Here is a 14,994-nt window from a genome sequence, read left to right as displayed (position 1 = left end):
TTGTATAAGACATAATGAGAGTTAAGAAAATGCTTTAAAATTAATAATAAAAATAAAATAACAAATAAAAATAAGTAATAAAGTAAATAACTATAATTTATTTTTTCTTGAATCAGAAAGTTGTATCAGTATTTGTAAAATTATTCAATAAATATAGATCTTAATGCTGAGTCCTGTTGATGTGATGGATTACATTAATTGATTTTTAATTGTTGGCCCAGCTTGTATACCTGGGGGAGCTATTCTTTTTATTTCTATTATTGATTTAATCGGGAGTACATTCTTCATACTTGTATGGTGCTAGAGTAAGGATTGTTATTATAAAAAGACAAGCCTAATCTTTTTGAATTAGAAATATCATCCCATGATAACTTTCAGAATGAACAGTTTGTTTCATTCAAATCAGAGAGAGTTGAATGAGATTATTTAATCATTAGCCACTATTTTAGTGCTGATATGGCCCTGGCTGGTGTGGCTCAGTGGGTTGAGTGCCCGCCTGTGAACCAAAGGGTTGCTGGTTGGATTCCCAGTCAGGGCACATGCCTTGGTTGCCGGCCAGGTCCCCAGTAGGGGACAAGTGAGAATCAACCACACATTGATGTTTCTCTCTCTCTTTCTCCCTCCCTTCCCCTCTCTCTAAAAATAAATAACAAATCTTAAAAAAAAAATCTCTCTATGGTGCTGATATGGACATGAAAAACAAAACAAGGAAAAGGTTAGAGTTATTCCATGCAGTTTGAAATGCAAGGTAATCATATAATACACCAGTCACATTGCCACTACCAGAGAGAGAAACAGACAGAGGTGGGAATGAAAGAGGGAGGGAGAGGTCAAGGTTTTATTTTTAGAGCGTTCAAGTTTTATATTTTAAAACTGATTTCTTGAAGACTATTTTTGTCATATTTTAAAACTGATAACTTTTTAAAATTTGAGTTAGTTATGGTAAATATTTAAGATGTCATTGAATAATGAGACATCTCTATTTTAATAGGATATTTAGGGGACCTTTTTTGGTAATAAGTTATTTCTATAGCTCTAGTCCCTTACAATACATTTGTATTTATTGATTTTAACCATGTGTGATGTTTTTTAAGAAATGAAAATTTTTTTCATCTGCCTCCTGTTTTTCTGCCTTTCGTCTCATTTCCATATGATATGCACAGTGGGGCAAAAGTTGGTTTATAGTTGGTAAACTCTGTGGTTTGCATACTCACAAATGTAGCCCCACTTTTGCCCCACCCTGTGTTTGTATAGCTTCTATGCTGGCCCCCTTTTTAAAAACTGTGACTCATCTTTCAATGTACACATTTGTTTCCTTGGCTAGTTATTTAAAGACAGTTTCTGGGTGTATAGGGCTGGGCCTTGTTCCATAGTAGCATGGATTTCTTACTATGCAGTGGCATGTGTGAGTAAATTCTCTTAGCATTTTAGTACTCTGTAGCCACTGTTAGGCTTCTCATAATGTCATTTCTTTTCCTTAATTGATTTCAGCTATAGATTGCTTCCTGCAAATATGATTTCTGTGATGTTTAAAGATTTATCCCAGTCTTTATTCTTTTTCATGCCCGATTAGGTTCAGAGATACTGTAGCCACAATATGTTATTGTTGAACCACGAAAGAAATTATTTGTTCCAACTTAGTTTGGATAACTTTGTTCTGATGCTGTTGTCTAAGATCTCCAGCCCTGGGTCATCCTCTCTTAGAGCGTTCCTGCATTTCTATTTGATCATCATTTAATCTTGCAGGCCTTCCTCATATACTTTGAACCAGGATAACAAATTCCTCGCAGGTTTTATGATTTCAGTATCTGGGCCATCAGCATGTCTATTTCTAATTTTGGGGGTTTTTCCCCCTTTGATTCTGTTTCTTGGTTTACCTAGTATTTTCTGATTGAGTGTCAGACATTGTGCATAAATGCTCAGCACGATGTTATCTTCCTCCCCAGAGGCTATGCTCTGACTTCTGAGAGGCAGCTAGTGTAGGGGCAGCTCACCATCCGTTCAGGGACTGAGCTGACTCAAGGCTGGGTGCAGTGTTTGGTCTACCTCTGATTCACTTCCACTCCCAGTAGTGGCCCTCAGCACATAGCCCAGCTGAAAGCCTGTGATGTTGCAAGAGGCCTTCCCCTTCTAAAATACAAGTTTTACTCCTAAGTACAGTGATACTGCTGGAAACCCTGGTCTGCTTCTCTGAGTATTTTCCCTTGGTTTCTTAGTCTCCCGTCCTATGAATGTCAAGAATTTGACAAATCCCTTGAGAAAAGGGCTTGTGTAAGCTCACTTTTTTATGCATCTCTTCCCTCAGGGGTCTTGTTCCTCAAGTCCTAGCTGCCTGGCGACCCTTTGCTCTAGTTTTCTTGCCCCATCCTCCTCCATCCAGATTAGAAAATGCCTCAAAGGTAAAAAAGCAGTTTGCAGAATGTTGACTCATTTCTGAGGTTGCTTCCTCGGGCCTGGTTAAGTCCTATCTGGTTTAGAAGTTGGTCAGTATCTTCAAATTGATTTCTTTCATATCTTTTTGGTTTTTCAGTTCTCAGTGGGAGTGTGATATGTTGCAAGGTACTCCTCAATAGTGGGAAATTGCAGTTTCTCTCCTAGAGTTTATAGTTTATTAAGGTAGAGTTTCATTTCTGTTTTTAGTACCTCTTGTTTTTGTTTTTTTGGTAGTTTCTAAGAGGAGAAATCATTTTTAGTCCACCACTTAAAGCTAGAAGGCCAAGGATATAGTCTTTTTCTTTGTTTCTTCTAGTCAGTTAACATTTAGGAAACATGGAGAGTTTAGCACGTGTTTTGGAAAATACTCTTTTGAAAGGAGTCCCTAAAGCAGGGTCATGAATACAAACACAGAATGAACAGGTTGTATGGACAAGAAGTCTGCATCAGACATATGTCAGGCTCTGAGCTAGGAATTGCATGTATTTTAAAAAGTTAATCTATATGTCACTTTTTGTTGGATATAATTATTTCCATTTCTTATATTTGGAAGCTATTACATTGACATTTAAATTGAAGAAAGGTTGGTATGAGGTTGGGGTTGTAATATTATGTAATGCTGAAAGTTTAAGTGTTTATCTTAGAGTATGAAAATATACTAATTGATTGGAACATCATCCTAAACATTTGTAATTACTCACATTTACTGGAAGTGTAATCATTAAAATAAAAATTAGCTGATCATTTCATAATGTATATAAATATCAAATTACAATTGTGTATACCTGAAATAAATAGGATGGTGTATGTCAATTATATTTCAATAAAAAAATTAATTGTCCTTTTAGCTAGTGGTTGATTACCCTAATTTTAGATGGAGCACATAAACACCTTTATGTAGGTCTGTGAAGATGAAACATTCAGAATAACAATATCAAATAATAATGAAATGATTTGATTATCTGATAATTTTGAAGACTGGAAAAATGAAGGGCTTTTGATAAAATGGTAAGTAAAAAAATAAAGCAAATCAAAATTTTGTTCACTGCCCTGACTGGTGTGGTTCAGTGGGTTCACCATCATTCTGCCAACTGAAAGGTCACCAGTTTGAATCCCAGTCAGGGCACATACCTGGGTTGTGGGCCAGGTCCTCAAGTTGGGGTGTGTGAGAGGCAACTAATTGATCATTCTCTCATATATGGATGTTTCTCTCTGTCTCTCTCTCCTTCCATTCTGCTGTCTCCAAAAGTAAGTAAATATTTTTAAAAATGAAAGTTTTGTTCATTAACACTGGAACTATCTAATAAAATGTTCCTATACACTTATGTGGTAATACGTGTGCCACATATGTCATAACCCCTGTATTAAAATATTTGGGTTACGAGTTTCCTTTTAAAAATATTATATTGCTTTATAATTTTAAAAAGCTTCTTAAACTTCAAGTGAAGAGCCAAACACTGCTAAGTGCTTACCTAACAATTTAATTTCTTAAGTTTCATAAAGAAAATGTAACCTTCTTAAGGATAGCGACATCACTAAATATTCATTGAATGAATGAATGAATGAACGGCTAAAAGCATATAAACATGATGATCTTTCTCTTTTTTAAAAGATTTTATTTATTTATTTTTAGAGAGAGAGAGGGAAAGGAATAAGAAAAAGAGGGAGAGAAATATTGACGTGCAAGAAATACATCCATTGGTTGCCTCTCACACACCTGCTACTGGGGACCTGGCCTGCAATCCAAGGCACATGCTCTGACTGGGAATCGAACCGGGGACCTTTGGTTTATAGTCTAGCACTCAATTCACTGAGCCACACCAGCCAGGGCAATGATCTTTATTTTATGTTAGAAAGCATTTTTTAAAAGACTTGGTTAATTTAGAGGTTGGTTTAATTTTTATTAGTATGGCTTATGGTACATTTGTTTTCTGTATTCTTATCTCTAATAGGATATATATTTTCTTCAGGCTAATTAATGATACTGCAGTGTTACAAAGTCAGTCAGAGGCTTTTTTAATAGTGACCTACTCTTTTAGAACCAGGTGGTCAAGGAATTGGAGTCCCGTGTCCAGCAGCTGACCGGAGAAGCAGAGAACAGTAATTTACAGAAGCAGAAATTAATTCAAGAAAAAATGGAACTTGAGAGATGTTACCAGATAACATGTAGTGAGTTACAAGAAGTAAAGGCAAGGTATTGTCTGAAGTCTGATATCCCAGGTGTGGCTATAAAGTCCTGATATTAACCCTGTAAAGTATCTGCCAAAGTTAATCACACCTTGTACATTAACCTTTGGCAGTTTCCAACCTAAATATTGCCATTGTTTGTTTTTTGTTTCATTTAACACAAGAGGCATAATGCTGTTTTAAAAGTTGGTAAAAATGTAGATAATTATTTGATATATTGAAAGATGGTGCATTTGGATTTGGCTGACTAAAGAATTCCATTCTAGGAATTTATTTTAAATATATTGGAGCTGTACTTTGTTCTCTTATTTTAGGCGCAATGCACTGCACAAAGAGAAAGATCATCTTATAAATGATTATGAGCAAAACATGAAACTATTGCAAACCAAATATGATGCTGATATGAACCTTCTGAAAAAGGAACATGCACTTTCAGCTTCTAAGGTATTATATATATGCTGGTATATATACAAATAAAGTAATTTAGTTTATATATATATATATATATATATATATATATACACACACACATACTCAGCTTATAGACATAGGTAGCCATGTAGAAGCTATTTGTCCTTGGAAATTAGTCTCTCCTTGGTTTTATTCTTGAAATAACTGAAACAATGTTTTTTGGCATTTAAAATACTTAAAATGTTGAGTGTCTAATCCATAGCATGACATAAGTATTTAATAAACTGAATTCTGGCATAAGTTAACCCTTGTACCAACGTTTTTAAAAAAGGAAACATAAAAGTCTGAGAAGAGATGCTCAGTCGTGCTAGTCGTACATTTTTAAAGGTTACTGTATACATTATTATTATTATTATTATTAGTGTGAAATCTTGGTCATGCTTTAGTTTTTCTGTCATCACATGCACATGAGAGCCCACGGACACTCCACGGCACTCGCACACTTTGTGTCTAAGGATTGGCACTTTCTGCAAGGAGAGTCCATGGCTATAATTCAAGGTAGCCAGTTGTGTGGTATTTCAAGAATTAAATGTTCTGGTGGACTTGTTTTATTTTTTTTTTTTAAGATTTTATTTATTTGTTTTTAGGGAGGGAAGGGAGGGAGAAAGAGAGAGAGAAACATCAATGTGCAGTTGCTGGGGACCGTGGCCTGCAACCCAGGCATGTGCCGTGACTGGGAATCAAACCTGCGATGCTTTGGTTTGCAGCCCACGCTCAATCCACTGAGCTATGCTAGCCAGGGCTTGGATTTGGTTTTAAAATTAAAATTTGAGAAGTTTTCTGTAAAACTTTTATTTCTGTAAAACCAGTTATTTCTGCATTACTATTATATTTACATAGCTTTAAATACTAAATATAATTTAATATATATTTTTACTTTAAAAGATGAAATCTGTACTTTTTTAGTAAACATTTTTCATTCAGATTTACAGATCATTTGAATATTCAGTGAGTCTTCAGAGAAGAGATAAATTTACTCAACCAGAAATTGTAAAATGGTACAAAAATCAATATATTGTTTCTTTATTATGATTCTTAAATTCCTTATAGGCATCTGGTACAATTAAAGAATTAGAACAGAACATCTGTCAATTAAAACAGCAGCTACAGGAATCAGAACTTCAAAGAAAGCAACAAATAAAGGTGAATCTTGTATTTTTTTCACAGAATAACCATGGCTAAAACTCACCTTTTGTTTTTTTGATTTATATGTACAGATGAGTTAAAAACCTTAAAAATGTAAATACCATTTCTGATTCTTTTATTGCATTATATCATTTTTTCATTTTATTTTTTAAAATTTTTTAACAAAGGTAGATGCTAATTGGATATGGAAAATAATTTTAATTTGAACAATTATTCTTTTGAAATTAATTTTAAAATAAATTTTATTTAAATATATTAATTTTATTTATTCATTTATTTTTGGCATATAATTGATGTACAGTATCTTATTAGTTCTAGACATATGTGATAGTGATTCAATATTCTTATATATTAGGAAATGATCCCTATGATAAGTCTAGTTACCATCTGTCACCATGCAAAGTTACTACACTATTATTGACTCTCTTCACTGTGTTGTGTATGACATCCCCATTGCTTATTTGTTCCACAACTGGAAGTTTGTTGTACCTCATAATCCCCTTCCCTTCATCTATTTCTCCTACTTCCCAACCCTGTTCCCCTTTGGTAACCACTAGTTTGTTTCCTGTACCTATGAGTCTGTTTCTGTTTTGTTTTATTCATTTGTGTGGTTTTGTTTTGTTTTTTTGGATTCTGCATGTAAGTGAAATCACATGGTATTTGTCTTCCTCTCACTTATTTCACTTAGCATGATACCCTCTAGGTTCGAAGAATAATTTTCTTCCTTTGAGTTATTATCTGACAATCTTCATAATTTCACTCTCCCTCTCTCTCTCACTCTTTCATACTTTTTAGATCTTTCCTTTTCCCTTGTGGTCAGAAAATACCAGGGACTGGCATATGATATAACTTCAAATCTATTATTTCCGTATTGATTCAGTTGATCATTTTAACTAATCTAATCCTAAGGGTCAGAAAGTTTCTCTTTCACTGTAAAGTATGTACTTTTAAAAGTAATAATATCCTCAAACAACTAAGGTTTTATTACCTATAACGTAAAGCTAATCATGCTTCTATTTATACTTTAAAAAATCGGACAGATAGAGTGTTCTTACTAATACAAAACTCAGTGTTTGTCATTAAGTAGATTTACTTATTTCATTAGATTATTAATTTTATTAACTCTAATAGCAATTTTAAGTATAATAAAAATAAATATTTATCATTCACAGGATCAAGAAAATAAATTTCAAATGGAGAAAAGTAATTTAAAACGCACCTATGAAAAAAAGGTAATATATTTTTATGGGAAGCTACATTTGAAATGGTAAATGATGCAATTAAAAATGAGGGTTGATTTTTTTATAAAGATATGTATGCTAGTCCTTAGAGAATAATTTGTTTCTAAGTTTATTTCAGCTAGCCAGCCAGTAATCAAATTATGGCTTTTCTTATATTATATATATATAAACAGCTTTGGTTCTTGATGCAGACTCCGACCAGTGGTGTCTGTGGTGTTGTGTACCCACGAACAAATTCACATGGACTGCTGAAGTCCTGTGGAGAAAAAGGGACAGCATGGCCACTCTCTGAGTGAGAGAGCACCCTGACCCCTGCCTGGACAGGCTTTTGTTGCTTTTCTGGGAGCATTACCTCAAGGAAGGTCTTCATTCTTCATTGTCAGACAGTGATGATCAAACAATAGATAACATTCAAAGAACTATGAGGGCTTATGCTGAGTCAAGCTCAGTTAGCTAAAGGGCCTTAAAGCTTTGGGAAACAAACTCATTTCATGCTTGGACCCTTATCAGAAAATTGAGTGCATTCGTAGCAAAGCAGTTTCATAGGGTTTTATGCATTCCTTCTTAGGCCTGATCGCCCTAGGGAACCTCTCGCTCCTGCCCAGGGCTGCACCACATTGTTTCAGGCTTAAGTCAGGCAGGGGAAGTAAGACAGCTAAGAGATTAGGAGACTTCTTGCGGACAGAATGAGGACTCAGGCTATGTCAAAGCTGAGGGGTGAGGGTCCATCACCACCTTTTTCTGTAGCCCCCCAAGTGCTTCCCTGAGGGCCCCTTTGTGACATACCTGTCTTAGGTGGTCCCTCCTTTGAGGAATCTTACCCGTCATTGGCTAACCCATCATCACGCGGGGCCAAGCAGGGTGAAGAGAAGGGGGGCAGAGGTGGTATCTCTGCCGGGAAGATAAGCTTTGTCTCCTTAGTGGCTTATGGTCCCAAGGTCTCTTTACTCAGCCTTAGCCATGGGAGTTACAGCTTCTGAAACCAGGCATGGCGGTTCCCAGCAGGTTCTAGAGTATTAGTTATACCAACATTGAAACACCACTTGTATGTTATAGTTAATGAACAAAGAGGATATATGTTAACCTCTCATATTACACTATAAAATTATACTTTCTATTATTTTAAAAATATACAATTGATGAGAGTTATTTCGTAATCTGTTATATCATACGTGTACTAAGAACTCTAAATATTTAACCAAAGAATATAAAACAATGAAAGAGTTGTCTACTAAAAAATGGATTAATAATTATTTCTTGTCATTTAGAATAGTGGATATTTCTACAGAAATAAGCTGGTATCCCTGCTATCAGTGATAACTGATAGTTCATTGACACACTATTAACACCTTTGGTAACAAAGTGCAGAATTCTAGTTAGTGACTTTTAAACTTCAATTTCGAATTTCTTGTTTGCTGTATAACATAGAAAGTGGTTGAATATCAAAGATTTCTGTCCCTGTTTTCGTAATTATTTACTATTCTAACATTTACCAAACTAATCCATTTGTAAAATATACATATAATAGAAAATATAAAAGAGTTAACCCTTCAACTAATTAAAAATATATACAAATTAAAATCAAACAACTTTTATAGCATAAAATTCTTTAAAAAATGTAATATCACATCTTATCCATCCATATAGTCACTCAGCAGATTCATTAAATGCTTTCATTGGGCAAGTATCTTACCAGGTCCTGGGTTTGGGCAGAGGGGCAGAGGATGAATCAGACACAGAATCTGGGAACTTAATGTCCAGGAAGAAGAATGTTTCTGTCATTTGGAGAAGTGGGTATTTCTATGGACATGTATTGATCTGAATATGTGCTCTTTAAAATTATAATAAATTGTCTTATTGCTGAAGGGTTTCTTTTTACCACAGTTTGAATACAGCTCAATGCAAGATCTTAAATATACTTTATGTCTACAAAATGCTATCTGGAGAAGAAAATATTACTTTCACTGAAATACTGAATTTTTTCAGTTTCTACTGTTGAGCCATGCAGCTTCATAAATATCTTATTTAAACAAAAGAAGACCATATATTATGCTAAGCCTCACTCCCCACTATATAAGGCAGCCACATCCTCTGGGTGTACTTTTTAGTCCATTGTTCATTCTTTGGGCAGATATCTGGCTTCCCGTCCATTAAGAAACACCTTCCAGGCCTCCTGTTCCTGGCCTTACACTCTGAGGTCAGCCGTCTTCCTGAGAGATATGGTATCTGTGTACCTGGGAGACAGAGGGAGGGCTAGGAGCCAGGAGAAAAGCATGCAGTAATTTTAAAAGAATGTATTCCTATCCCAAATTTCTCTAAGTTCTACTGAGGGCTGTTAGATGTAGAGATAAAGCTGGGAAGAGTCTTTCTCCTTCCACTACGTCTGCGCGGGATTTCTCTTACCCACTAGGTGACCAAAGGCTACTGCGTCAGCCCCTCTGCCTGATGGACACAAACAAGGAACAGAATGTTAGAGCTGAAGTCATCCTTACCCGGCACCCTTCCCACCCCCCCTGTCCTATTCCCCCTCAGCGAGCGAGCGGACCTCACTCCCCCTGTTAGGTGTCAGGACTGCAGCCTTCCCCCCTCTCCATGAGGTGTCAGTTGGCCTGGCTTTTTAATAATGGAACTAGCTAAAGTGTATTAATTGGTTTTCATGTAAATAAGAACATGTTTAAAATAATAGCAACCTTTACAAGAAAAATAAGCTTATTTGTCTGTATTGCTTATGTTCCCACATTACTTACATTGGAAGAGAAAATGTTGCTCAGCATGTCACTTTTTGTTCTCCAATTAATTCCATAATCTCCCTCTTTTAAATTGACATCTGTTCTTCTTTCTTTATTAAACCTGCTGTGATCTCAGTCCTTGAAGATTTGATGTCTTGCACCCCCCTCAGGGAATATCCCTTTTGACTACTCAAAGAGCCGACATAAATCTTCCACAGCCCTGGACTGTGTAACTGGAGAGTGAGATGGGATGTGTAGGGCTTTTGTTTGTGAGACAGCGTTACAGGTGCGACAGGTGTGCACAGTTGATAACTCTGGATGTACAACTTACTTCTGAATGTCTGCTTGGGGGGAGGAAATGCCATTTGAATGACATGATTTCCTCGTGCCAGTAAGAAAGCAGCATGAGAGAGTCTAGCTTGTCTTTGAGGCAAGAGACACAGCCCCAGACGCTGTCCCTAATTTAAGCACACACACATTATCTAATGCTCTTTATTGATCTCTAGTGGCTATTGCCTACTCTTCAGATCTTTGAACATCAAACAAATAATAGGTAGTAAAACTAAATGTCATTGTTTGATGAAGTGTCCTAATCTGTTAAATCAGGAAATGGTTAGGCTAAATGATTTTACTAGCAAGGAAACACCTGCCTCCTACAAATAACCCATTGCTTGTTTTCCAAACAGGCGCCAGAGAGTAAGAGATGGTGGTGTTTACCTAAAGAAGTTCGTGGGACAGATGTTAAGCATCTATATTCAAGAATACACTAGCATTGAAATATCTGTGTAGAATAATTCTGATGGAACTCCATAAAAAATGAGACACAAAGTCTGATGGAGTTCAAAACCATGAAAAATAGGCCAGTGTTATGCATCCACATATAATTCCTTTAATTAAATTAAAAATCATTTTAAATTTCCACAGCCTTCCATAGAATACAGAGGTGGGCCAAAATAGGTGTACAGCTATAAGTACACAAAACATAGTTTATCCTTGTATTTTATTATTTATTACTTACTGTGATTTCTCTAAGTTCTTTATTATTTTCCCTGTGAAAAACTGTAAACCTACTTTTCCCTACTTCTGTATTTTGTGAAGTATTTTCCAAGTACTAGTGGCATGATTTGTTTTGAGTGCCTGAGTAAAGTCTTTAAAAGTGCATTTGTGCAGTGAAACGATTTACAGAAGGTGTGCAGCCCACCGCCATGTTGTTCAGACAGGACAGTGGAGGCTGGAGCAGCCCTGCGGCACACACGGCAGAGTCGGCCAGCTGGCTGATGCGGGGGTCAGCAGCCGTTCGTTGCCCTTCACGACCTTAGGATGCCTGCCGCAGTTTATTTCCTATATGTAGCAGAATCCCTTTCTTAGTTACACAAGTACTCATTGCTTGCTTGCTTAAATTTTTAGGATGAAAGGAGTAAAATACACATTTAATAAATATTCAGTAAATGTGTTTATGGGTACTTATGTCTTAAATTGTTTAAAACTTAAATTACAATAGTCCCATGTTTGAGAATATACACTGTATGCTTAACTTTCCATTTTTTTCATTTAAATTATTAAAATGCATTTTGGGTATTAACAATATATAGTGGGGGAAGGGTTACAAGCAACTTAATTCAAGCTTGATTCCCCACTGCCATTAGTACATTAAAAAGGAAAGCACAATGATCAGAAACATAGGTAAAAATTAGAAATATAATCCAAAAAGGCCCTAAGTATACAGTACAAATATATTCAATTATTAGCAAACAAACAAACCTAGAACAACATTTACTGACTGTTCTCATATAAGCCAGGTATATTGATTGTGCTGAGTGCCAGGCATATAAAAATAAATGAGAAACAGCTTCTAGCTTTAAAGAACTCCCAGCTCAAAAGTCTGTGCTTTGACACACACATGTTTAACTCAGAGGGAAGCTTACCATTCTCCCATTCAGATAGTCCCATTCCTGCGATAGAAATGGTTCTAATAGTTTTAGAGGCATAAATTAGATCAAGGTGCTTGTGTTAGTATGCTGACCAAGCATCAGGAAGTGGCCACTGAAACCTGGACAGAGGTTAAGGGTGAATTGTGAATGATAAAAAGCACTTGCAAGAACTCAAATTTCTTAGCCAGCCAGGGGCCATTTTCTGCAAGGGCAAATAGTCTGTCTAAGGGAATTACTGTATTGTGGCACACTGTGATTTTGGGTGTTCATAACAACCTTGAGTTTTCAAGAAAATATGGTGTGTAGAGTATTTAATCAGAGAAGGTAATGGTGATAATTTTTAACAGTTGTTGAGCATATATTATGTTCCCAGTGTTGTTCTACGAGCTCCACGTGGAGTAAGTCACTGTCGGCCCCATTTCCCGGACGAGGCCCCGGAGGCGCAGTGTGTTACGTAACTTGTGAGGAGGGGGACAGACACGTGCACTCTGACTCCTGGGCTCACACTCACAGTCACCAGGTGATTTGAGACGAATTCTTCTCAAAAACAGTTACTTTGTTGAAGTTTTCACTTGAAGGGGTAAATCTCAATTATGTTTTCATGCAGAGTTCTGAGTCCCAGAAAAAACTTGAGCGGCAAAGACGGGGGAAACCCCTGACAGCACGGCACATCGGAGGCACAGTCCCAATATGTAAACCACAGTGACTCACCAGCAGCTCCGACAGCAGCTCTGTATTGCTTTCCACACATGTAACGCATTGTTTCAGAGGACTGGGAAGTAGGCTGTGGGGTGTGGAGGAAAACTCCTCCTCAGTAGAAATCCCCAAACCCTCCTGGGGATTTCCTGGGAACTGGATTTCAGCTGCAGCTCCAAGGAGGAGACCACACTGGGAGACATATAATAGAAGCAAGGTTATGCCCCTTGTACTTTTTGTTTAACACCAATCTTAACAAATAATCTCTTCAAGGACAAGGGTTTAATCTCCAAAATATATTCAGCACCAGGAAGATAAACAATCCAATTAAAAACTGGGCAAAGGATCTGAATAGACACTTCTCTAAGGAAGACATACAAAGGGCCCATAGACATATGAAAAAATGCTCAACATCACTAATCATCAGAGAAATACAAATTAAAACCACAGTGGGACATCACCTTATACCTGCCAACATGGCTATAATCAATAAATCAGCAAACCACAAGTGCTTGACAAGGATGTGGAGAAAGGAGAACCCCAGTGCACTGTGGGTGGGAATGCAGACTGGTGCAGCCACTGTGGAAAACAGTATGGAATCTCCTCATACAATTAAAACTTGAACTGCCTTTTGACCCAGCACTCCCACTTGTGGGAATACATCCCAAGAGTACTGCAACACCAATTCAAAAGAATATATGCACCCCTATGTTCATAGCATTATTTACAACAGCCAAGATTTGGAAACAGCCTAAGTGCTCATCAATAGATGAGTGTATAAAGAAAACTATGGTACATGTATACAGTGGAATACTACACAGCAGTAAAAAAGAAGGAATTCTTACCTTTTGTGACAGCAAAGATGGAACTGGAGACTGTTATGTTAAGTGAAATAAACCAGGCAATGAAAGACAAATACCATATGATCTCACTTATAACTGGAATCTAATGAATGAAATAAACTACCAAGCACAATGGAATCAGAGGCACAGAAACAAGGGACAGACTGACAGCTGTAGGGGTGAGGGGGGTGGGGGGACTGGTTGAAAGAAGATGAAGGGATTAGACAAGACCATATATGCATGACCCATGGACATGGACAATGGTGTGGGGGTTGCCTGAGGGATTGGAGGTAGTTGGGTGGAGGGTGGCAAAGGGAGAAAATTGGGACAATTGTAATAGCATAAACAATAAAACACTTTAATAATAAATAAATTTAAAGATCAAATCTTTAAAAAAAGTGTGTAGAAAAAAAGTCAAAATGGGGTCTGTGGAAAAATATCGTAGAGTCAAGGAATGAGAGCATTATACTGAAGACTTAGAGAAAAGAGTTTCTTTTGAAAATGGATTATTCCAAAAGAAAACATAAAGAAATTTATCAGTAGAATGCCAGCAAAGAGGATGTCTGTGACAGAGGAATAGGTTTCTTAAGGAAAAAAAAGGATGAAGTGAATATGGAAGTAATTGTCACAGGAATGGCTGTAAGGAACCTGAAACACACTAACATTTAAAATCCACATAGGAACCGGTTAGGGGTAGAACAGGTGTTGTACAGAATTAATTAAGTTATGTTAAGGGCAAACTTATTTTTTGAACTGCAAAGGAAAAGGGCAAAGAATTAAAATTTTTGAAAAAGGAAACATATTAAGGCAGAAGAAGAGAAAAACCAGTGCACAACTGATGCTCCTGAAGGGGGACTCCAAATAGATGCGCACAAACATAATTAAAGCTGTTAGGAGCCCTGGCTGGTGTGGCTCAGTGAATTGAGAGTGGGCTTGTGAACCAAAGGGTTGCTGGTTTGATTCCCAGTCCAGGGCACATGCCTGGGTTGCACACCAGGTTCCTGGTTAGGGGCACAGGAGAGGTAACCATACATTGATGTTCCTCTCTCTCTCTTTTTCCCTTCCCTCTCTTTAAAAATAAATAAATAAAATCTTTTTTAAGAAAAGCTGCCAGGAGACCTTTCTGAAGGTCTGTGTACATAAATTTTAGAAGATCCATCCTGTGGCAGATAAAGATCAATACAAAGAGATTAAAATACAATTGGATTTCAATACAAAGAAAAGGGTCTGTTGCTTTAATAATCTATTCATTTTAATTTAGCAAGTTTACAATGTACCAAGCACTCTAACACATACTGGGGATCCAAGATAAGTAAGA

General features: G+C 36.7%; 1 protein-coding gene across 4 annotated transcripts in view; it reads left to right on the top strand.

Annotated features, from left to right (window-relative positions):
• The window catches only part of CEP112 (centrosomal protein 112), a 334,383-nt gene that overhangs the window by 85,086 nt on the left and 234,303 nt on the right, over positions 1-14,994 (top strand). For all 4 annotated transcript variants that reach the window (XM_036033460.1, XM_036033461.1, XM_036033459.1 and 1 more), the window contains 4 exons: positions 4,473-4,627; positions 4,935-5,064; positions 6,142-6,234; positions 7,410-7,469. In XM_036033460.1, coding sequence (XP_035889353.1) covers positions 4,473-4,627; positions 4,935-5,064; positions 6,142-6,234; positions 7,410-7,469 — 438 coding nt within the window. The remainder of the gene's footprint in view (positions 1-4,472; positions 4,628-4,934; positions 5,065-6,141; positions 6,235-7,409; positions 7,470-14,994) is intronic.

This window comes from Phyllostomus discolor, chromosome 8 (genome assembly GCF_004126475.2).
Source record: "Phyllostomus discolor isolate MPI-MPIP mPhyDis1 chromosome 8, mPhyDis1.pri.v3, whole genome shotgun sequence".
NCBI lineage: Eukaryota > Metazoa > Chordata > Mammalia > Chiroptera > Phyllostomidae > Phyllostomus > Phyllostomus discolor.
Note: the sequence above shows the minus strand (reverse complement) of the source record. Positions and strands in the feature narration are given on the sequence as shown.